Raw genomic sequence first — 25,199 nt, 5'->3', positions numbered from 1 at the left:
ATTTTAACCTGCCCTCCTTTGGAAGGAATGTAGTTAAGGCTGGGGTTGTAACATGATGGATGAAAGGGAATCTCCACTGCAACTTTGGTTTTTTCGGTGTGCTTTACATGCACAGTGAAAGGAAAACATCTTGGGGCCCCCAAATCACTAAACTAAAAGTAAAAATCAAACTGGAAACTGCTTAGGGCCAGCCTGCCTCCCATTCTATTCAAAGTCACCCCTCTGCTCACTGAGAGAAGTGCATTTCTTTTGGAGAAATATATTCAGCTTTTCACCCTCAAAATAAACTTGAATCTTTTAATGATTATAATGCTGTGAGCCCCCAAAATCTGAGATAGGTCTCAGTTAATTTAGAAAGTGTGTTTTGCCAAGGTTGAGGACACGTGCCCATGACACAGCCTCAGGAGGTCCTGACGACATGTACCCAAGGTGGTCAGAGCACAGTTTGGTTTTATACATTTTAGGGAGACATGAGACATCAACCGACACATGTAAGATGAATACTGGTTCAGTCTAGAAAAGCGGGACAACTTGAAGGGGGAGGGAGCTTCCAGGTCATAGGTAGGTAAGATATATGGTTACATTCTTTTGAGTTTATGGTTAGCCTCTCCAAAGGAGGCAATCATGGGCACAGTGGCTCATGCCTGTAATCCCAGCACTTTGGGAGGCTGAGGCAGGATGAGACCAGCCTGGAAAACATGGTGAAACCCCATCTCTACTAAAAATACAAAAATCAGCCAGGCATGGTGGCACATGCCTGTAATCCCAGTTACTTGGAAGGCTGAGGCAGGAGAATCACTTGAGCTCCAGAGGCGGAGATTGCAGTGAGCTGAGATTGTGCCACTGCACTCCAGCCTGGGTGACAGAGTGAGACCCTGTTTGAAAAAAGAAATGCAGCCTGTTGATCTCATGCAAAACTCAAGTGAGATACCTTTTTGTTAAGCTGAGACTGCCTAAATATGGAAAGGATGTTAATAAATTTAAAACCCTGATAATTATCTGGGTTATTCAAGAGAAGCCTCATCCTTTTATGAAGGAAATTTGGCTAAGAAAAAAAAAGGGAAAGCTATTTGATATCTTTTTAAACATATACAGCTAAGTTGCATAGCTGTCTTGTGTCACCATTTCCCTCGGAATCTCTAAACAGAGCCAAATATGGAACCAGAACTCGGAGCAGCAGAACGATGAAAATGGCAGCAAGGCCACAGACAGTAAATTTGCACATGAAGTCTTTTCGAGGGCCCTGAGATACACTGAGCAGGGGCTCTTTGGTCAGTCAAATAAATACATTCAGAAGGAGAAACGTGCTGAAAAATAAGTTTGTAATAGAAACATTAGTAAATATGAGAAACATACCAAGCCCAGTATGTTAGGATAAAAGATGTGTAAGAAATTTTATGAGAAAGCTCATCCAATGTCCCATTTTCTTCCCACTTTATCAGCAGGAGTCTGCCCAAAGGCAACTTGATTTCTCCTTTTTAGGAAGACAGCAGGTGCCATGGGACTACAGCTCTCCATGAAGTGAGGAAGTTGATCCTTCACCCTGTGTTCTGCTATCCTATGGCACAGCCCATCTTCAAAGTAAGCTGTGAGAAGCCAGCCAGCCAGTGGCCCACCAGGGCCCTTAACACTTTGATGGGCTCCTGCACTTACCCAGCATGATCCTGCAGCAGAGAGCAGTGCACTTTAAAGCACAGACCTGGGGAGTAAAAAGACTTTTTCCTTTTTAATAATTGGGGTAAGAAACCATTAAAGCCATTCAAGAGATTAAATCCACAGTGCAAAGATGGCTATCACGTTTGTTAGGCTGATTAGAGATAAGTACTGCAGAGTCTCCCGCAGTCCAGATGATCGCCCTTGTGTCAAACAAATGCCCTGGGCTGTAAACTAAACCTGCTTCTGTTTGCTCTGCTCTCGGTGAAGGTGGGAGGGAGTGGTCCCTGTCAGACTGTCAGACCTGGAAGGAACTCTGGCAAAGCCACATCCCTCCTCTGAGGCTTGGAGAGAGCCAGAGGGTTTCTGGAGGACCCTGCAGTGGAAGGAAGGGAGAGGGCAGGTCATCAAAAACCATGTCTCCCAGACCAGGCACGGTGGCTCACGCCTGTAATCCCAGCACTTAGGGAGGCCAAGGTGGGCAGATCATGAGGTCAAGAAATCGAGACCATCCTGGCCAACATGGTGAAACCCTGTCTCTACTAAAAATATAAAAATTAGCTGAGAGTGGTGGCATGTGCCTGTAGTCCCAGCTACTCGGGAGGCTGAGGCAGGAGAACGGCGTGAACCCGGGAGGTGGAGGAGTTGCAGTGAGCCAAGATCTTGCCACTGGACTCCAGCCTGGAGACAGCAAGACTTCATCTTAAAAAAAAAAGACCATGTCTCCTAAGTTCCAGAACCACGTGCTACCTGCTTACATTAGATCTTCTGATTCATTCTGATAAAACTTAAGATGCTAATTTCAAGTATATCAAGTTTAAAATCTGAATGTACTGAAACAAAGACTCCCCCCTTTAGCATCTGCTAATTTCCTTAGAGAACTCTCCAATGAATAGATGAATTATGATGCCTCCCTACAATTAAATGCCATGCTGTTAAATACCATGCTGTGAAATGGCTTAGCACCCTATTTAACCACGAGCAAGTATTCTTTATTAACTGGGAAAAAGAAATTGCAGAATAAACCCATTTCTATAAGTGGTAAGTCTAAGGATATCTTAGCATATGCATAGAAAGATTAGGAAAAATAAACTCCAACCCTTTGATCGTCTTTACCCTGAAGGGGTGAAATTGGACGACCCTCAGTTTTAACTTGCACATTGCCATGATGTAAAACATGCAGAGTAAATATTGCCATGACTAGAAACAAGATAAATAAACTCTTAAAAAGAAAACTTCCAAAACAGAGTTCTTCCTTCTTGTGCCCCCTTCCCTGTAGGAACTACAGAGTGGAGCTTTCCTTTGTAAAAAAATTGTCAAATAATCCTTCTGTCTTCCTTTTTCCAAACCTAAGAATCTCCATTCTCTTCGGTAGGTCAGCTGTGATGGTAGAAAAAGTGATATATATTTTCATATACTTTCCTAGAAGAACAAAAGTGCTTTCCCCTCATCATGAAGGCAGTTTCTTTTGGGATTCAAACCCCTGAATTTTAGAACCCTAAAAAGTGTGAGTGAAACTCTCACCTGTTCAAGGCATAAGGATTTAGATATGCTCCTAGTGCTCTGAGCTTCACAAGACAAAGGCAGACATCACCTCAAACGCACACACAGAAGCATGTGTCAAACGTGTTAGGAAAATCCAATAGTGGGTCAATCTGTGCTAGCAAATGAACACAACTCCTAAGATCACACAAGTCATGCATTTTTAAAGGTTGAACAGTGTGAAGTTTTCCTTTTTTAAACAGAAAGTTGGCCAGGCACGGTGACTCACACCTGTAATCCCAGCACTTTTGGAGGCTGAGGCAGGTGGATCACCTGAGGTCAGGAGTTTGAGACCAGCCTGGCCAATGTGGCGAAACCCCATTTCCACTAAAAATACAAAAAAGATTAGCCAGCAGTGGTGGCGCACACGTGTAATCCCAGCTACTCTGGAGGCTGAGGCAGGAGAATCACTTGAACCCAGGAGGCGGAGATTGCAGTGAACCAAGATTGCATCACTGTACACCAGCCTGGGTGACAGAGTGAGACTCCAACTCAAAAAAAGAAACAAAGGAAAGAAAGAAAGGAAAAAAAAAGGAAAGAAAGTCAAGGAAGGATTCACTGGAGAGGCAGGACCTGGAGATGCAGCCTGAGTAAACAAAGCCAGATGGCCAAAGGCTGCAAGCTGGGGTAGTCCACGCTGGAGCATCCCAGTCAGTACACATGAATTCCCACCTCACTCCCCACTTCAGTGACCACAAAGACATGGCCTTGGCTGTGCCAAGACCTCAAACCTCCTTCCCTAGGACAGCAGGGTAGCAGCTGGACCACCAGAACTCCCAGGGCCAGTTGTCTCCAGCCTAGAGCACCCTTTTTCATTGACCTTAATGTGGTCTCTGCTGATTATAATTTACCTATATTTTACGGCCTCAAATTATACTTCTGAAACACTGAGGGTTTCTGGGAATGGACTCGCAAAGCAGTGGGGGTGGTGGAGATGCTGAGTAATGGTCAGGAGTCCACTCAGATCCTCTCATGCCTTCTCATTAAATCTCCTTTCCTACACTTTGGGAGGCCAAGGCAAGCAGATCACCTGAGGCCAGGAGTTCAAGAGCAGCCTGGCCAACATGGCAAAACCCTGTCTCTACTAAAAATACAAAAATTAACCTGGCATGGTGGCGAGTGCCTGTAATGCCAGTTACTCAGAAGGCTGAGGCACAAGAAACGTTTGAACCTGGGAGGCGGAGGTTGCAGTGAGCTGAGATTGTGCCACGGCACTCCAGCCTGGGTGACAGAGTGAGACTCTGTCTCAAAAATAAAACAAAATCTCCATTCCTATAATATCCTCAGTAATAGGCTGCCACACTCAAACTAGCAAGCTTTGAAATATATTAAACTCAGGTCACTTATATACCACTTTGTGTCTTGCCAGCCTCAAATTCAGAGATTCTTCATTAAGAGCCTCAGGGGTACCTCTATACTCTATACACAAAATGCTGTTGCATTTCCTTTATTTCTTGCTTTATAATCATTTCCATTTCTATGATTTAGCCAGCATAATTGCTATTGTAACACTCAAAAAGACAATTACATGTACAAACTATGCATTATAGACAGACATATTTGGAGACTGCCTGGTTTAAGGCCATGTGGTAAATACGGAGCTTGAATTATAACTATCTGGTCAAACCACAGAAACCATTATTTTGTGATGCATACAGTTAACTCGAGCCCATAAAAAGCCTTGTGTTTTCTGGGGTGGAGGGTGAAGGGTTGAGAAATTCTTCCAATTATCAGGAGGACTGGAGAGTAAAGCGTACAGATAGGGTGAGGGGAGAATCTCCGACAGCATGTAGATGTCCAATCATACCATGTAAAAAAATGTGTTTGATACTCACAAGGAAAGAAAAACACAGCTTGACGCTGAAAAGCTTTCATTTATAATATGCTGAGCCATGTTTATATCTTGGGAGAAGTTTCATGCAGTGCAGCAACAAAGCAAAATATTTTTTTTAATGCACCAAAGGTCACTGAGTAGCTCCAGACACCAAGCTGAGAGCCTACAATACAAAATAAAGAGTGACGGCATTTGCACCCTGAGATTTGGAATGGCTCAGCTTGAGAAACCAAGAACTCGTCCTATCCTTGATCCACTCTCCTGTTATCCCCTCCATCACTTCCCTGACACCCTCAAACCACCCTGCACAGAATGGAGAGGGTCTAACAGATGAAGGATTGGAGACACAGGCATGGTGACAGTCACCGAGGGACCACTGAGGGACCTGCACCTGCAGCAATTGCAAAGGACACAAGACACCCCGGCTCAGTGGCCATGGAAGAAACAAAGACCATTTACCCAGCTTCTGACAAAGAGCCAGGCTGCTCACAACCTAATGCTTCCTCCTCAAGTTTAAGGCAGAAGTTTTCAACCTACTGGAATCACATGAGGAGCTTTAGAAATTCCTGGTGCCTGGCACCCACCTCCAGAGTTTCTGGCATGACTTTGGTGTGAAAGGTGGCAAGCCAAGGTATGTGGAGCAGCCTGAATGCTGGGATTTTTAAAAAGCTCCTCGGATGATTTCTATGTGCAGTCCAGGCTAAGAATCACTGCCTAGCACCTTGCCAGGAAGGAAACAACAGAACATTCTGTTGTTATGGTGATATAGTGACGATTAGGACCCTGCTTCTCAACATTTGATGTGCATAGCAAGCACCTAGTGACCTTGTCAGAATGCAAATTGTGATTGGGTAGGTCTGGGATGAGGCCTGGGCACCTGCATTTTTAACAGTGATGTCTTGCTGTGAACAGAATAGGTTCTAATCTCCCCAAATTTGGCACCATCCTGGAGAGAGGCTCTGCAGAAATGAAAGCATAGTAAAGCTTAATCCCTGTTATTTTAGATAAAGCTTAATCCCCGTTATTCTTCAATGATGTTGAACAGAATTTAATTTCATTGAATAAACTCAGGACATCGTGGACAGTGATATCCATCGAAAGCAAGGCATGTATGACAATGTGTCCCCCTTTATTAAATGACATCAGTGTGTGCTGGGTTTTTGGAGTCAGGGGGAATGATTTTTGTGACTACTTTTGACGACTTGTCCAACTTTTGTTTTTAACTAGTGGGATGAATGTCACTGTTTCCAGCAGTCCTCCCTTCCTCTAAGTGCCTCTTTTAAATTTGCAGTTGGCAGAAAAGCAAGGTAACCACAATTGTCAGGCCTTCAAGAGCCCAGTAGTTGAGAAGAAAACAGGCTCCGGAGTCAGACTGCCTGGCTTCGAAGCCCAGCCCAGCCCTGCCATGTACCTGCATGTGACCTTGACACTATGCAAGAGCTTGCACAGTATAAAGACAAGCTGGAACAGCTTCTGACAGTGAGTCCTCACACACAGGGCAAACTGAGGCACTCATCAGACAGTATTTGATGCTTTTTTATATCCATCTTTGGTTCCTCAAAGCCTTTTGTAATATCTATTTCTTGTGATGTTTTCTTTATAATATCCATTTTGGATTCAAAGCTCCCTTGTATTGTCATCCCTTTCCTTCTCCCCTTCTTCCTTTTTCAGCTGTGTTCCAGATAGAAGTTGTTGCCAGTCATAAGTATGGGGTTACAATACAGTTTCTCTCTCCCTATGTCCACCCAACCAGGCCAGTGTGATCTGCAGAAAACCAACAATACCAAAACCAATTTTACAGAATTTTTAAAACCCTTCAAATGTTCTCAGAGATAAAAGCCTGTTGATATTATATTCTAAGTTTTTCTCATCATTCAGATTTGGCCAGAACTACACTCCAGTGCATTTTTGTTTGGGGGCAACCTTGCCTCTAAAGGGCATCATCGCCTGCTCTCATACAACCTGCAGTTGGTTCAACAAGTCTGTGGTCTAGGTGGGTTCCCAGGAAGGCAACCTCCGCTCTACCATGCAATTTCACACCACAAAAAAAGTGAGCCATTTATTTGTGGGAAAATTCCAAAATGAAGCAAGGACACATTATCAAGAGCAATCCAAATGAAAGCAAATAGGCCATAGTTGGCCGGGCGCGGTGGCTCAAGCCTGTAATCCCAGCACTTTGGGAGGCCGAGACGGGCGGATCACGAGGTCAGGAGATCGAGACCATCCTGGCTAACACGGTGAAACCCCGTCTCTACTAAAAAATACAAAAAAACTAGCCGGGCGTGGTGGCGGGCGCCTGTAGTCCCAGCTACTCGGGAGGCTGAGGCAGGAGAATGGCGTGAACCCGGGAGGCGGAGCTTGCAGTGAGCTGAGATCCGGCCACTGCACTCCAGCCTGGGTGACAGAGCAAGACTCCGTCTCAAAAAAAAAAAAAAAACAAAAAACAAACAAATGAAAGCAAATAGGCCATAGTCACAGAAAAAGCCACAGCGTGATCTGTGCTGGCTTACAGATGCCCCCCAATCTTCGAGGAAATAGTGCTAGACAAAGGCAGAGGGTTAAAAAACTTACATTTGTCTATCTATGAACCTTTCTAAGTTTAAGCCTACCAAAGTTAAAATGGGTATGTTAAAGATGAGAAAATTTTCACAACTTCATCTCCGTAGGATCCTATTTCTGAACAGATCTGTGCCTGTGTTTTTTTCTTTACACCACATCATTTCTCTACCTTCCTAACACATCAAATGATGAATTCCAGTTTCCTAACTTTTCCCTTCCTTTGCCAAAATACCATTATCAGACTTTGTCTCTCTTGCCTCAGAATATTTCTTTTAGACTGTTCTCTCCTCCTCCACTACTGTTTTCCACAGTCATTGTTAAAGCCATCACTATTTAGGAGTCTCCATGAGCTTTGTGGAACAAAACAGCTGGTGTTAAAAGGAAGTTCAAAAATTCATAAGTTCAGGCTGGGCGTGGTGGCTCATGCCTGTAATGCCAGTACTTTGGGAGGTCGAGATGGGTGGATTACCTGAGGTCAGGAATTTGAGACCAGCCTGGCCAACATGGTGAAACCCTGTCTCTACTAAAAGTACAAAAAAATTACCCGGGCATGGTGGCACAAGCCTCTAGTCCCAGCTACTAGGCAGGCTGAGGCAGGAGAATCCCTTGAACTCCGGAGGTGGAGGTTGCAGTGAGCTGAGATTGCACCACTGCCCTCCAGCTTGGGCAACAGAGACTGTTTCAAAAAAAAAAAATTATTAAGTTTAATCACTGATATATTCTGCATAGTATACCTGTATAGTGGTATTATACATTTTTAGCCATACATGGAAAAATATAAAGTTATAACTGATTCAGAATACCCTTCAGTGAAAATGGCTTTTTTTCTAGATGTACATTCCTCCAAATATATGCTATCATTCGATCTTTGAATGTAAAAAGTTTTCTACTATACTAATTCAAAACTAACGCTTCAGCTGGGTGCAGTGGCTCATGCCTATAATCCCAACACTTTAGGAGGCTGAGGAGTTCAAGACCAGCCTGGACAATGTAGCAAGAATCCATCTCTACACAAAATTAAATTAGCCAGGCATGGTGGTGCGCTCCTGTAGTCCCAGCTACTTAGGAGGCTGAAGCAGGAGGATAGCTTCAGCCTCGGAGACTGAGGCTGCAGTGAGATATGATCGCACCACTGTACTGCAGCCTGGGCAACAGAGTGAGACCACGTCTCAAAAAACAAAAACAAAAAACAAACCCTAACATGTTGAAATGTGTGGAGAGGTGACTTTCAGCCTACCAAGTGTGTGATAATTGATATGCAAATAAATGAGGAAAGGTAGCAAACCAAGGTAACACTCAAGGGTTATTCTACTGGCACAGGAAGGCTTGTCATGGAAAACTGTAGAAAGGCAGCAGGAAGTGAGTGCTCAATCAACTCCTTGCAATAAAGTCAGCTTCTTAGAAACTGGCAGATTATGCTCATTTCGAGTATCACTTAGGAATGATGACTTGAAAGAAGTTCCAGTTCAACAAAAACTGTGATTTCTGGAGATCAGAAAACCAAGTGACAACTAAAGATGCTTGGCCAAGAAATCCAAATGCTGTAATATAAATAAGGTGATACACAGGTAAGTGACCCAAAGATGAAGATGAGTGACTGTCTCAAAGTCACCTTGAGAATTCAGACATGTGGATGAGGTATTATGGATGGAAAGTCCCACTCCTGGTGTTTGTATTAAAGTGGATCTGCAGGAGTCAAGTTTTCTTCTGTGAGGGGCTAGGCAGTAAACATCTGGGACTTTGGGGGCCAAATTGGGATTCTGTGTGTTCTTTTGCAATGCTTTAAAACCAAAAACGACTCAAACTATTAGAGTACAAGAACAAGCCATGAGCCCTAGTTTGCCAATCCCTGCTTTATACCAAACTCCCAGGGTTAGACCCTGCCTGTTGAGAGCCCCCCTGTATCTCCCACCAGTTCTGTTTACACAGCCTCCTGTGGGGCAACCCACGGAGTTGACATCTGCCCCTGTCATTCCCAGAGGACCAAGGATGAGAAGCTTCAGTGCAGATGAGGCAAACAGAATATCCCACAGGAGTGGCCAAGAAAGAAAGCTCGAGAATGGATGTGGTCCCAGTTTCTGAAGTCCTCAAGGGCATGGTAACATGATCTAGTTCTATCACAACCAATAAGGTGACAACATATTCATCCAAGCTTTCACATCGGCTCTTAGCACACATGGATCATACCTTACAGCTAGAAAGATGTGACATTTTGCTTAATGAGGATTAAGTGTGGAGGCATCACCACCACCCCATTCTCTACAGGTGTTTCAAGCTGGAAACTAACTGTTCAAGAAGTGTCACATCCTTATATGATGACAAATCTATAATGCATTATGTGGAGAGTCAAGCAATGTTGGAAGGGCGTGCCTTCTTTAAAATTCTGCTTAGTCCCCGTCGGAAAACATGAGGCTGGCCTAGGTCAGCTGGGCTTGGGGTATTTGTCCCTAAGTGAGGCAACTCTGATGCTGCCATCCACATCACAGGTCACATGACAAAATAACTCACCTCCTCTTTGTAATGCTTTCACATTCCAATAATTCTTGGAAGAAACTTGTGGTACATGTTAAGTTCTTGCCAGCGCCTCTGCAGAAAACCTTCTGTTACCACCGTCCCTGGGTTTTCCTGACTCTGCTTGAAGCTGTGGGATTTCTGTTGCTGAAAGGACACAGCTGGGCTACCGGAAATTAAGATCTTAACCCCCAACGTGTGACATTAATCAAATGTATGTCCAAAACAAGTATCTTAAAAAGGTCCCAAAGGAAATCTTTGGGTCAAAATTCCTTTACTGAAAGATAAAGGGAACTAAAATTCCATGAGGACAGAGAATTTTTGCTGTTGTTGTGGGTTTGTCCAATTTTAAGATATACTCTAAGTGTCTAGAATGGTGCCTGGCAGATTGTAAGCACCCAACAAGTATTCATTGACTAAGTAAATGAAGATTGTTCGTAAGATTAAAATTAGTCAATAGCTTCGCAGAAAAAAAGGACCTCACTTGGCAGAAGAGGAACTGCAGATGTTATAGCTGTTTACTTTTTCATCCCGCAAATAAAAGCAATAATCTAAAACAGAATGTGATCTTTGTTCTTTAGATACTCAACAATGCCCCAAATGCCAGCAGACCCTCTAAGCTCACAAAAGCAGCTCCGGTCCTGCTGAGCAGGAGAACAGCAGGGTTTGGAAAGCTGCTGAGTGAAATGCAAGCCTTCTCCTGAGAAGACAGAATATCTAGAATCAAGAAGGAGGCGTTTGGCTTTTCCGGGTGCACCCACCCCAGCTTCACTTACAAAGGATGAAGTTAACCATAGGAAGTCAGGCAGCAACCAGAGTCGCAACTGGATCTGATCTCAAAGGACACATCAGTGAAAGAGCAGCCTTTTGTGGTTACTGAGTTAAAATTGTTTCCAATTACTCTGCATTGTTTCTCTGAGAGTGAGTAAGAAGTGATACAGAATCTTCCCTCCCTCCTTCCCTCTAACACCTGTTCTTGTGGGAAGGCGGGGGACCCCCTTTAAAACCTTGATCCTCTACTCCAAAGCCAGTGTCTGTGACACAATTAACACATGGGCAGGAACCCACACGTCCTCATCAGGTGTTATTTAAGATAGCAAGTTCAAGGAGTTAGCGATAGCTGCCAGAATCTAGCACCTGCTACACATTTAGCAATTAAAGTTAAGCAGGTCTAACTGGGAACCAATGAAAACAATGGCAGCATCTCAGAGGTACAGTTAATCTCTGGTTTTTAGAACAGACTTCCTAGCTCAGATTTTAAATAAAGCACATTTGGAAAGGAAGAGAAGTTTTTTGAAGGCCTAACAGATTTCAGTTCAATCTTATTGTTTACTTTTAACACAGTCATTCTGTCATTCAACAAATATGTATAGAACAGCCTCTCTGTCCAGACACAGAGCTATCCTCTGAGGATATAGTCATGAATGAGAACAGATGGCCCAGAGGGTTGACAGCCCATGCTAGAGATGGCCTAACACAGGAGAGGAGAAGGCCGCCTTCGGCATGCAAGGTGTGTGATTCAGGTCATTCTGCACAAAACCACCACCACCTAGCCCCTGCTCTCTTCTTCACAAGTTTGTTTGTTTTGAGACAGAGTCTCGCTCTGTTGCCCAGGCTGGAGTGCAGTGGCGTGATCTTGGCTCACCACAACCTCCGCTTCCCAGGTTCAAGTGATTCTCCTGCCTCAGCCTCCTGAGTAGCTGAGACTACAGGCGCGTGCCACCATGCCCGGCTAATTTTTATATTTTTAGTAGAGACGGGGTTTCACCATGTTGTCAGGCTGGTCTCAAACTCCTGACCTCCTGATCCGCCCGCCTTGGCCTCCCAAAGTGCTGGGATTACAGGCGTGAGCCACCGCGCCTGGCTAGAGTTCTTCACAATTTTCCTATCATTTCCTCCCTGAACTACATGCCCTGAATGAGCCAACTCTTCACAGAGCTGCCCTCAGTACCTGGCCTTAGCTATGCCAGCCAGAGGACAGGGAAGCAAGCAGAGGAGAGAGAAATCAGAATGGGCCTGGGGCTGATGATCCGATTTCTAGTCTTCTTTCTGCCAGTAAGACCCTTCAAAATCCTGGACAAGGGATGAAAGTGGTGTAACTTCAAGTTCTAGTTCAGGCTGTGCCTTCTACTGGCTCTTATGGCCATGAGTAGAGTAGCTTGGCTAGTCAGGGAGGTAGCAGGAAACAACAATACTCTAATTTTCCCAGGGCACTAGGTTTCTGGGCTCTCCTACATTTCAAAATAGCATCTGGAAACGAGTGAAGTTTCTGGCTGTGGTCTCAAATTGCTCTTTCAAAAAGATAAAGTTCATAAGACTCACAAAATTCAACAAACATCCATTGAGTATCTAAAACATTCAACATGCAGACTTGGCAAGATGTAGTGATGACGATGGGAGGTATTACTAACATAGCACTTCCTATGTGTCTTGAATTTTTCAAAGCACTTTATATATATTAAGCACAATCCTCACAGCGGCCCTATAATTTAAGTACCAATTGGATGTTCATTTTACAGAGGAGAAAATTAAAAGCACAGAGATTAAAACTGTTCAAGGTCACAAAACCACCAAGTAGTAGAGCTGGGATTCAAACTGCAGCAAAGAGTTTATATTATTTTATGTGTTTTGACATTATCGAACCCCCCCCCCATGGGAACTTGGTGACTTGCCAGAGAAGTGCACTATACACTCTTTCCTCAAATGTGTCCTTACCTAGAGCCCAATGCTATCAATCTGGTAGTACTATTCTAATTAAAAGGACCTTGCTCTTCAAAGTACTCCAAGTAAACACATTTGCAGAAATATCACATTAATTTTCACATTCTCACAAGACTTGGCAACATAGTTGCATTACCTCAAAGAAAGGTCATCGTTTTACATCCCCCATGTCACTATTTCCCATGAGAACATGGGAAATTAGGCAAGAACACCGTCTAATGAGACAGCACTAGCTGGACAGATGAATACCAGCAGGGCAGAGGGGCACCCGGGGCATCCATACCACTCAGCCTCCACGTGGAGCTCCATGAACCCAAAGTCAAAAATCACAGCTAGTTTTTAAAAAGTATTTAACACACAGTTAAAGAACCATTTCGTCAAGCCAACACACACACACACACACACACACACACACACACACACCCACCCACCCACGAAGCCATACCCATTGTTTTCTGTGAAGGTGATGGCAGTCTGTTGGAGTGAGCATCCCTCAAAGGTCTACAATGTGGCCAAGGACACATTGTTCTTTTTTTAAATAACCGTTCCAAATATCGTGAGATGCACTGTTACACGAAGTCCCTTGCCTTCCTAAAAGCCACCCTACTTCTAAGAAGAAGGGCTCAGTCCTCTCCGGAGTCCACACAGGGGAGGTGATAGCATTGCTTTCATGTAAATCACGTAATGCAAAAATTTTTAAATCTTCATCTTAAAAGTATTTTATTTTGACCAGCCTTCATGGCCCCCCTTTTTTGTCCCCCAACTTGAGACGTATGAAGGCTTTCGGTCTCCCTGAGAGTGGGTGGAGGCAGCCAGGGCTTAACTGTACACTGACTTGAGACCACTTGAATGAAAGTATACACTTTTAAAAAGGTGGGGGAAACCATTTTGAAGAACATGGTTAAATCTTCTTTTGCCCAAAAGCCATTTCTAGCTGCTTGTCTCTCTTCCCCATTACTAGTACAGCATATGAACTACATGACTTTGAACTCAATCATACACCATTGCTTATTGGTCACAGTTTCAAAGACCTTGATATAAAATCAAGTCTGCAAACTGAGGCCAGAGATTGTATTTTATCATTTTATATTCAAACATTTCCTAGGACTATTCTGAGCTTGAAATCAATGCACGATAGATTATTAATTAAGAAGTCAAGGGTTGATTAGGATGTTTATTCCACAGCCTCAATGAAAACTGGGTTTCATTAGTGTTTCCTACACACACGCATATTTCTTGTTTAAGGAAAGCTTTCTTTTTTTTTTTTTTTTTTTTTTTTTTTGAGACAGAGTCTCACTCTGTCACCAGGCTGGAGTGCAGTGGTGAGATCTCGGTGCCCTGCAACCTCCACCTCCTGGATTCAAACGATTCTCCTGCCTCAGCCTCCGAAGTAGCTGGGACTACAGACACGCACCACCACACCCAGCTAATTTCTGTATTTTTAGTAGAGACAGGGTTTCATCATGTTAGCCAGAATGGTCTCAATCTCTTGACCTCGTGATCCACCCGCCTTGGCCTCCCAAAGTGCTGGGATTACAGGCATGAGCCACCGCACCCAGACAGGAACTTTTTATTGATATCACCCAATAAAGGAAAGGTAAAATCTTTTGTTCAAGCTACATGGTTTGGGAAAGGGGGGAAAAGAACTTGTGGGCAAAACTTTGATACCCACAAGACGGGTAATGCTGTAATAACTTTATATGCTTAGTTTGGCTATCAGTTCAGTTCAGCTACATCACCCAACTCTGATATCTTAACTACGGGTAAGAATATTCCCTGTGTCACATTATAATGCTGAGCAAATACATAAACTCACTAAGCTGTCACTGGCATTCATTTGAGAAGTGCTTAATAAACATTGGGTACTTAGCACAATACACAATGAGGATAGACAGTCCATGGAGACAGTGACCCTGTGACTAAGATAAAATCCTACAAGGAAAGAGTTATGTATGTATGCACGAATTTTGTCTATAATATAAGCTCAATTGTCTAAGACAGACTGCAAGGGCAATGGTAATTCAGAAAGCCTGGATGTGATCCTGGTGGATGCCAGTGTTTTCTATGAAACTGTCTTTGAAATTTACAGCCATCTGGGTTTATAGTCTTCTTACTTATATCCCAGAATCTGGAACATCCCATAGGCACCTCTGGGATGATGAAAGGGCTCATGCATTGAAGTCAGACAACCCTGAGTTTGAATCCTGGCTCTCACATATAGTTTTGTGACCTTGGGCACATCATTAATATTTAATCCCTCTGAGGTTTGCTTCACTTTTTTGTAAAGCTCAGATAATACAAATGCTACAAAGTTGGCTGTACGTGAGATGGCTGTATGTGAAGTGCATAAAATAGTGAAATACACTGTTGAATCCTCAAGTTGTCACTCCCATTTAATATCTAATAAAAAATGCTAGAAGTGGACAGGTGTTGCTTACATGAAGCTATGTAAAACATAAGTAGGGTAAGGAGGTAGTTTCAGGACAAAGGATATTCAGAGTCCATTTTTTCTTCTCCAAATCATTTAGTTTACCATAACTTTTGGGTATAATGGCAGATCAGATTTATCACTCACTCTATCATACTTATTTTAGTATTAAACCTATCTCTCATATCAATGATTTAAGAGATGAGGTCTTGGCTGGGAGTGGTGACTCATGCCTGTAATCCCAGCATTTTGGGAGGCCAAGGCGGGCAGGTCACTTGGGGTCAGGAGTTTGAGACCAGCCTGGCAAAATGTGGTAAAACCTCATCACTACTAAAAATACAAAAATTAGCCGGACATGGTGGCAGATGCCTATAATCTCAGCTACTCGGGAGGCTAAGCCAGGAGAATCACTCAAACCCAGGAGGCAGAGGTTGCAGTGAACCGAGATCACATGCCATCACACTCCAGCCTGGGCAATAAGAGCGAGACTTCATCTCAAAAAGTCTCACTCTGCTATACAAGCTGGAGTGAGAATGCAGTGGCATGACACGTTAGTAACTTTTTTTTTTTTTTTTTTTTTAAGGAATCTTGCTCTGTCACCAGGCTGGAGTCCAGTGGCGTGATCTCAGCTCACTGCAACCTCTGCCTCCTGGGTTCAAGTGATTCTCCTGCTTCAGCCTCCCGAGCAGCTGGGACTACAGGTGTGCGCCAGCACCCCCAGCTAATTTTTGTATTTTTAGTAGTGATGGGGTTTCACCATGTTGGCCAGGATGGTCTCCATCTCTTGACCTTGAGATCCACCAGCCTCGGCCTCCCAAAGTGCTGGGATTACAGGCATGAGCCACCGCACCTGGCCTAGTAACTTTTTAAAAGTCATTTTTAAACACACTTCAAGTTCAGAATTGGCTTCCAGAGTTCCTTCACTTGTGCTGAAAACCATTCACCAAAAGCCACCTGGTAAAGAGAATGCTATAAAGTCAAAGAACATTCCATCAGTAATGCTGCATTACTTACGGCTCAATTCAAAGTAACTTTTAAAGGCTGGCTTCCTGGAAGGCTGGTTCTTTATCTCACTTTAGTTTAACAAGGTAGGACAGCTACCTGGTCATCTGCAAAGGCCTCCATGCTCCTTTCAGGATGTCTAAATGGGTCTGCATGTATCCTGGGGATGAGGACACTGGTTTCTTACAACAGTGCTTCAAGATTGTATGCATCTCTCATTAAGACAGATTCTGATTCAAGAGATCTGGGGGCAGAGGCCTGGGATTCTAACAAGCTCCCAGATCATGCTGTGCAGCTGGTTTCCAGATGATACTTGACGTAGCAAGGGTCTACAGGGTTAGGACAATCAAGTCACAAACTAAGGAAAACAGTATCCTCTATTCTTGGGATTCAAGATGAGATTATAGAAACAGGGTAAGACTAATGGAATACAGAGAACGCTTGACTTCCATAGAGAAAATAGATCTAAAAACAAAATCTAAGATCTTTTCATATACACAAGGATCAGCACCACTTTCAAGCTGAAAGCATCCTTTCCCATTCCTTTAAACAAAGTTCTTTCTTCTCCTTGATATAAAACATCATTTTTGCTAGATCTCATAGCAGTTTGAGTAGCTGTTAGTGAAAACACACGCCAAGGTGCTGCTAGTGTCTCCTGTTCAAAGAGTATAAAAGAAACACCACACTGCTTTAAGAAGTCTGGAAAAGATGACAGTCATGGCATTAACAAACAGAATAATCGGGCACCAAATGGTTTCTGAAAATCTAACATGCATTCTGTAACTGTCACTGATTTATGTGAAGTCTGACCTTCAGGGACTAAACGAATGAGCAAACCATCTCACTGTCATTTCCCATGTTAAATTCGAGGCTTTATACCGTGCTGATAGGAAAACAATGTGTCCCAAGAAACACTGTGGTCGTGTGGATGAAAGAAAGGGCTGGAACCAGGCAAGCAATCCTGCTGCCAGCACCACCAGGTCACTTCAGGAGCTCGGTGACCTTGCTCACCCAGTTAGCCTCTTGAAGACTTAACCTGCCAATTGAACATACTCCTTTCTCCTCTACTACCTCTCTTTTTGTTCAGCGTTCACCCCCCGCACATGCCAAGAGTCACTCCTGAGGGCAAGGAGTGACTGTTGATTTGCCTAATTGTTGTCCCTCCACTGCCAACAACAGATTTAAGAGCAGAAGTACGCGATGTAACTGATGGTGCTTTTGCACCCATAAACTGACAGCCCTGGAATCACTTATGTCTGAACCTTTGGGTATAGGAAATGCTCTCAGCTGCAGGAAACGCTATGATTGATTCATAGGCAACAACCTTATGAGGAATAAAACATTGTTTTCTTTCAAGTTCGTTTCTAGGGACTGCTGTGTTACCGTGTACTACTCAGTATTTATCCCGGCAACCCGAACAGAGTATATGAGTCTCAGAGACAGTCAGGTGTGGGCATATGATCACAGTACCTTGCACAGCGCCTCTAAAAAGCAGATATCCAATAAACGTTTATGGGTGCATGCTCCTCTATCCAGTGAGAGCACTGGAACAGAAGCCAAGAATTCAATGGTGAAAAACCAAAATCAACCCTCATCTCCAAAAGGCTGCAAGCAGAACAGTGGTTCTCTCCTTTGGGAGATAAGAACCACCTGGGGATCATTTTATAACTACCGATTCCCTAGCCCCATCCACGCTTAGTTTTAACAAGCACCCGAGGTCACTCATTTAACAAATACCCAGGTGGATCTGTGGCCCACATTCTTAGAAATACTTTTTTCCTCTGCCCCAACAATCTTTTTGTTTTCACTCAACACAACCACTCACAATCCTCCTCCTACATTTTTGTCCAGAGGCCGTGACAGTCACACGCTGCCCCAACAGAAGGTCAGAAGACAGCCAAGTGCCAAGAATTGCCTTGTTGACTTTGTGTTTTCAAAACAAAACACGAATACAAAAGCCATCATCCGTGTTTGCTATGCCCCACTGTTTACACCCAAAATCCAATCCAATCTCCTTCACAGACTTGTAGCCGCCTCTTCTCCAACTTTCGCCACGCAAGTATTTCAGGGAGCGGCAAACATCCTCAGGATCTCAGGGCACACACCCTAGATGCAAACTCAGTTGCCCAGTGTTGCTCTGACTCCTATCCAACCAACACTCAAAGATTCGCACCGCGCGGCACGCACCCAGCACGTTCCAGTGTAAACGCTGCTCGGGTCCCAAGCGCGTCTCCAAACCCCTCCTTTACCGCGCCGCCTCCCCAGTAAGCCCCGGTGCGCAGTGGCGAACAGTCCGCAGAGCCCCCAGGCTTACCTGTAGCATGTGGTGAGCTCGCCTGTAGGCTTCAGACACGGGTATTTAGTCGTCGCGATTTTACTCTCTGAGCAGATTTCTCTAAGAAAAAGTGCAGAGGAAACGTTTGATTCTCAGCGAGAGAGCGGAGGCGGGCAGTGCGCGCTGGGGAGTCCCTGGCGCGTGGGGGATGGCCGGGCTCCGCGTCCCGGCGCGCTGGGCAGCGGCTGGTCCCCAAACGCGTACGCGGAGCAGACTCCGGGCACAGGGACGAGCCAGGCGAGGGTCACGAGGGAGCGAACCAGTTTCAGGAGAAAGGAAGCGGGGTTCACGAGCTGTGCCCGCCGGTGTGGTACCCGGGGGAGGCAGGAACGCTAGACGGAAGGTATCCCAGACGCGACCCACGGATGGCAGGGCGCATAGGCTGATACCCGGGAGCTAAGGGAAGTGTAGCCCAGGACAGCTGAGCACTCTCCTTACGGCCAGAGGAGTGAGGGCGTGCGGATCGCTGCGGGAGTGGGCGCCGAGGAGGACCGCCGGCACCCTGGCGAGCCGGACGCGCATCCAGCAGGAGCTCGCCCTCCGCTGGGGCTTGCAGCGCTTACCTGTCGCCGTCCTCCGGCTCCTCTCTGTAGGTCCACGTGTGTCCCAGCGCCAGGAGCAGCAGCAGCGGACCCAGGCTCCTGCCCAGCTGGCCCCTGGCAGCTCCTCCCCGGCTCGGAGGCGGCGGCACCATCAGGGAAGCTCCCGGCTTCTTCCCAGAGCCGAGCTCTGTCCCGGCCCCGCGTCCTGCTCCTCGGCGGCCGCCGCCTTCCCTCTTCCCGGCAGGGGGCGCCGGAGAGCAGGGGCGTTTGCACCACCTGCACGGGGAGCAGAGATCCGGAATATTATGTGGCTGGGGAGAAAATAAGGCTAGGAGTTGGGGTGCCAGCAGAGAGGCAGGTAAAGGGGGTACCTGCGGTGTCCGGCCGGCACGAGGGCCCTGAGGTCCAAGTTGTCTCGTCGGGACGTTCACGCCGGATTGACAGACTTGCCGGACTCGGCTTGGGGCTGCGTCCTCGACTCTTCCCTCTCCCCCCTCTGGGAGAACCGCGCAGGGTGGGGAAAGCGGGCGGTTGTTTGCATTTTGCACCAGGGTCGAACGACCGGGAGGAGGAGGAGCTGATTCTCCACTGAGGAGAAGAGGGAGGGGGAGGAGAGGGGTTAATAAGCTTCCTTCCTGTTGTCCATGGGTGTCTAAAGCCCAGGGTCAGGCCAGTGTTCACCTTTCCTCCTTGAAGACCTACCCTGCGCTTTTCAACTATCTTAGTCTTCTTTTCTTTTAGATTATGTGAGGAAGGGGGAGTTGAAAGGCAAACGGGCCTCTCAAATTGTTCAAACCTGAAATAGCGGTATTTATATAGTATAATCACTCTTCCTTAAAACCTTTAGAAGAAATTTCTCTGGTTGTTTCATTGGTCAATAAACTATGCTCTGTCTTCTTCATAACTCGAGTTCGGAACAAGTAAGGAGGTCTTTCTGGGAGCCTTACATCTTCCCCTCAGCGGCGTTAATACTGTTTCCATGCCGAGCACATCACAGCTGGAAACGCTCCCTCCCCCATCAAATGAGACGCGTGGGGGCAAATGAATTACAGGTGCTGCTACCTGCTAGTGTATGCAGCCGCGTTTATAGGTAACAAGAAAACGGAGGAGGGGAGCCCTAAACTGGCTTCCTTGACGGTGACCCTAGTTGTAATTCGCGTGTCAGCAACTTAACACTTTGTTGCTCTTTAGGAGTTTTCTCAGCCCTTTCAAGAGAAACTGGGGACGTGGATGTGGCCCAGAAATAAGTTGGAAAAGGAAAAGTTCTAATGCCTAAGCTCTAAAATATGCATGGTTCTGCATCTCACAGCACTACGAAGTGAGGTGAAAAGGTGGCTTGTTGACAAGTGACCGGTGTGTAAGTTGGTTAGGTAAGCACGTGTTTTGATAAACAGAATATCCTGGTCAACTGAGAATTACTACACATATCACATACACATTTATTTATTTTTATTTTTATTTTGAGATGGAGTCTCGCTCTGCCACCCAGGCTGGAGTGCAGTGTCTCAATCTTGGCTCACTGCCACCTCTGCCTCCCGGGTTAAAGAGATTCTCCTCCCTCAGCCTCCCAAGTAGCAGGGATTACAGACGCATGCTACCACAGCCGGCTCATTTTTGTATTTTCAGTAGAGACAGAGTTTCACCATGTTGGCCAGGGTGGTCTTAAACTCCTGGCCTCAAGTGATCTGCCCAACTCAGCCTCCCAAAGTGCTGGGATTACAGGCATGAGCCATAGCAGCCAGCCCACATTGATATATTTGATAGCAATGACATTCTTATTCTTCTGTAGAATGCTATGTCTTTTCCTAAGATTTTTCATATTCCAGATTTTATTTGGTTCCCACAATATCCCTTCAATCTAAGCATTTGATTTCTTAGTTCGGTGAGGTGCGTTTTTGTTGGTTTATTTTACAAAACTTACATATTGGGAAGACCACCCACTTGATTTTAAAATATGACACTGCTACTTAACACAAATAAGTTAATTTTTATTTGATAATTCAGAAGACATTTCAGAATGTTGCAAAACTGGAGAGTGATCATCATGAGGTCAGAAAAAAAAAAACTTACCATGAGGTCAGAAAAAACTGGATTCAAATTCAGGCTGTTTGGTTTCCTAGAGGAGTGATCTGAAGCAAGTTACTTAACCTTCTGACACTCCGTTTTCTCATCTGTAAAATGGGGAAATATCTCTCATCAATTTTTACGAGTATTAAATGAAGTAATAACTACATTACTATATAAATCTATAGCATTTTGTTTATCATGCCTGGCATATATGAGTGCCCAGTAAACATTATTACTTGTAACATAATTATTGTATTGCACACAACTTTAAGTTTTTGCCTTCTAGCTTTCTAGCTTTTCACTTCCTAGATATATAGGAATCCATTTGATAACAGTTGTTTGGGTTCCTAAAGAGAGACCTCACTAAGCACATGAGAAAGCCCTTCTGGGGTTTATGATAATTGTATCTCTTCAGATTGTGACCAAAAACTGTTAGATTTCCATCTTGGGAGGGAGACGCCATCTTGTAGGAGGTTCCATTTTTAATTCTTTACCAATTACTGTATTTTGACAACTTGCTGTCTTTTTTCTCATCTTTACTCATTTTATTCTTCTACTGTTGCATTGTGGATGTTAGTTCTACAGTAATAGAGCATGGTGTAGAAGATTAATTATCAGTTTCATTAAACAGTTACTAGGCTACAAGTGTAGACCTGCAGCATTTCAGGGAAAGTGATTCAGGCTGCAAAATAGCAGCAAAACCATTATACACAGCTGTGTGGCAGAAGATTGGCATCAGAGCCTACTTTGCCGCCTTTTTATCTTCAGCTCCTGGTGCTGAGCGCCTATGAGAATGAGGGGTTAGAGAAGGTGCTGGGGCCCAGCAAACAGCTCAGGTTTGCACAGGGAGGAAATCCCAACGGTGGGTGGTCAGAGCATTTCATACATTTCTGCAAGGGGTGAGCTGGAGCTGAAACCTTCTGAAAAAACTTTGTCTAGAGGCCTGTAATTTCAACCTACTGGCAGCTACTGACAGCATGGGGTGCATGGAGGGGTTGCTGGTCCGGGGAGCACTGCCAAGCTGGAAAGAGCTATGGATGGCCATATATGGATACTTGCCCCCGAGAAACTAAATACTCCCGTAGAAGACAAAACCTGCACTGCCCAGGATGCGGGCTGCATGGGAGATGTCAGTGCTGGGGCTGACTGTGGTGGGAGCCTTAAGGGTGCTGAGTTTTCTTTCCTCCCTTCTAAACCATGCGCAAGCCCAGACCTGCCCTGTCCCCTCACCTATGAAACACTGGCCTGAGAGAACTTTCCATCCACCTCTTTCGTAGGAGTGTTACAAAGATTAATGATAGGGCCCCAAATGGTCCTTGAGGGAGGCTGTGTGTGATTATGTGATTATTTCTTTTCAGCATACCACTTCTCTGCAAAGTTTTTCATAAAGATCTGTCAGTTTCCCTGAAACAAACCAGAGAGTGGATAGTTACACAATTTACTGTGTCCTGTGACGTGGGGCTGTGTCTGGGGCTTTCTAGTGCATACTATGTTATAGGTTAGAGTCCCTGGTAGACCAGGTATTGTTAAGTAGTACTGCTGCATGTTGCCTGGGGGTGGGGTGACTGGCTGGAGAATAGAGAGAGGACTGCGTACAAAAGTAAAGTGAAAGGAAAAAAGAAAAGTAAACACCAGGCCACAGGGCAGAGAATATGCTTCTAAATAAAACCAATGGTCTCTTCTCAGTTTTAAGGGACTCCAACATCTTATTTGGAGAAAATCGGGATGTAAAGAACAGACCACCACCAGTTGGGACAATTCATTTCTCTATTTAAAGATTTTCCTATAAAAAAAGATTTGTGGTGGTTGACAAAAACTATTTTATCGTGTGTGTGTGTGTGTGTGTACATATGTACACAAAGTGTATGTAGTATTGGGCAAAATTAGATAAAGAAATTAAGGCAAAGGAAAAATCAGGATCAAATAATAAAATAAAGCTGATGTTATGTTAATTGGCAGGGCTGTATAAGCAGAAAGTCCTGGGCCACGTTTCAAGCAGATCACAAGTCAGTTCTCAAATTCTCAGAAGTCAATTCAGGATAATTACATGATCAGTCATGAGATTCAAGGTAACCATAAAAGAAAAGTCTATAAATTGCTTAGAAAAAAATGACAGATTATTCCCCCAGTCTCCCTGAAATATAGCAACAGTCACCTAACTATAAGGTAAGGTGAAACAAGGCTCAACAAGTGTGGGTAAAGTTCATATTGTACTGTGAGTGATAGACATATGATAAGATATCCCTAAAATAAACAGATTGCCCTGATACCTTTCCTTCAGTTTCATTTTTGATTGACGTATATAGCCAGGTCTGCTTAGAGAATTAGGGTTACATCTTGGAAGGTGTGAAAGTGTGCCAGTCTCCAAACCATTGTAGGGGACTGTTTGAGGCAAGGAGAATAAGAAGTTTTTAAAACAGTAAATGGATGTTAAAGCCCTGGTTTTGGGGTGTGTGCATTACATTTGCACTAAGCCTGTCTTAGTTTTAACTTGCGCAAATTCTGAAAGTTGACTGAAGCTGTTGGTCTCTGGAATTTTCTCCCAAGGCAGGAAGAAATGTCTGATTCCCGTGTCCATAATAGAATCACACCATTTTTGCCCAATTTTGAAATAAAAGCGATTTTCAAAGATTAGTTAGCTTTATATGTGGGTAGGCCACTCAAAAAATGTACAAATAGAAAAAAGAGAAACTTCATGCTACATGATTATCTCCAAAAATATCAAGAAAAATTATGCATGTGATTTGAATGTCTTACTTGGTCTCGAAAGTTCTACCACACAGGGGCCCAGTCTAGGTTTTCCCCCAAAGCAGTATCTGTTGAGGCAATATGAGTTGGCGGTCTCCTTGACCAATCAAGAGCTATAGGATCAAACCTGGAATTTGGGGTGGATAAGTGTGTTCTATAGCCACTCAATTCTGCAGCTCCCTTTGCAACAAATAGAAATGGCAGGAGCTGCAGCTGGTCTGACCCATCTCTTGTCCCCATGAGCATGAACAAGGAATGACAAGGGGCCAGCAGCAGATGTCGGGCCACTGGCCCATGCTGTGAAGTCCCTGTTTTAAAAAATGGATTTGAATCACCCAAGGACTTATGAGCTGACTCCTTTGAGTGTCTGTCATTCCAATGCCAACAACATTTCTTTTATTTTTGGAGAACAAACTCTGTTTATCTCCCTTAACTCCGTGAGGGTAGGAGTTACTTAATGTTTATTAAGAACTGGGAGATACTTCACTCAGTAATATGGTATCAAGTCAATTTCACAGGTAATAATGCTGACTTTGAAAGTATTTTGATTTGAGCCAAGATATCTTTTATGGTGGAATAAATACAACTCTACTACCCATGCCAGCAGAGGATGCTAATTTAAAACATTTTTTTCCTCTGGATATGAGGTTGACCTTACTTTCCTCTTTTAAAAACTGGGCTTAGAAAAATAGCACTGGGAGTTGGGAAAAAACTAGACTTAAAGTAAGTTTTACATTGGTTTGAAATTCAGTTCTGCCACCTAATACCGCTGTGACCCTGAAACATTTGCTTCATCTTCCTGTGACTCAGTTTATCCACAAATAAAACAGAATGACAATATCCATCTCATAGAACTGATGAAAAGAGTAAATGAGATATAACAAGCCCATCACATCAGCGGTAATAAATGATACTTAAGATTATTTTAATTTTTCTCTTCAATAATTAGGATGCAGTTATGCTGGACCACCCACCCTGTCTCACCTTATTTGCTTTCCATGAAAGATAACTTCATGAAATGAATAGCTAATGATAGCATGCCATGTCATAGAACAGCCTCAAATAAATAGCAGAATTGACATTGGTGTCATTAACGTTGTGCTTTCATCAGACATTAGGGGGTGACTAAGGCTCTAAATCAAATCACCCAATAATGGTTGCTAGAAAATAGAATGTATAAACTTCCTTTAGAGAAGAGCTGTGCTTCTGATTACTGTCTGTCCTACTTTTACCTCATTGTTTAAATGTTTGAGAGGC

General features: G+C 44.3%; 1 protein-coding gene across 3 annotated transcripts in view; it reads right to left on the bottom strand.

Moving 5' to 3' along the window:
- The window catches only part of CCBE1 (collagen and calcium binding EGF domains 1), a 288,086-nt gene extending 268,258 nt beyond the window's left edge, over window positions 1-19,828 (bottom strand). The window contains exons 1-3 of one of the 3 annotated variants that reach the window (XM_050767934.1): window positions 19,499-19,828; window positions 19,149-19,403; window positions 18,565-18,645 (exon numbers count right to left, since the gene is read on the bottom strand). In XM_050767934.1, coding sequence (XP_050623891.1) covers window positions 18,565-18,645; window positions 19,149-19,279 — 212 coding nt within the window. In that variant the 5' untranslated portion in view covers window positions 19,280-19,403; window positions 19,499-19,828. Of the gene's footprint in view, window positions 1-18,564; window positions 18,646-19,148 lie in introns of all 3 variants that reach the window. The other 2 variants (XM_050767932.1, XM_050767935.1) reach the window with 2 other exon arrangements.
- Window positions 19,829-25,199: the final 5,371 nt, after the last annotated feature.

The sequence above is a fragment of the Macaca thibetana genome, chromosome 18, assembly GCF_024542745.1.
Source record: "Macaca thibetana thibetana isolate TM-01 chromosome 18, ASM2454274v1, whole genome shotgun sequence".
In the NCBI taxonomy this organism is placed as follows: domain Eukaryota; kingdom Metazoa; phylum Chordata; class Mammalia; order Primates; family Cercopithecidae; genus Macaca; species Macaca thibetana.
Note: the sequence above shows the minus strand (reverse complement) of the source record. Positions and strands in the feature narration are given on the sequence as shown.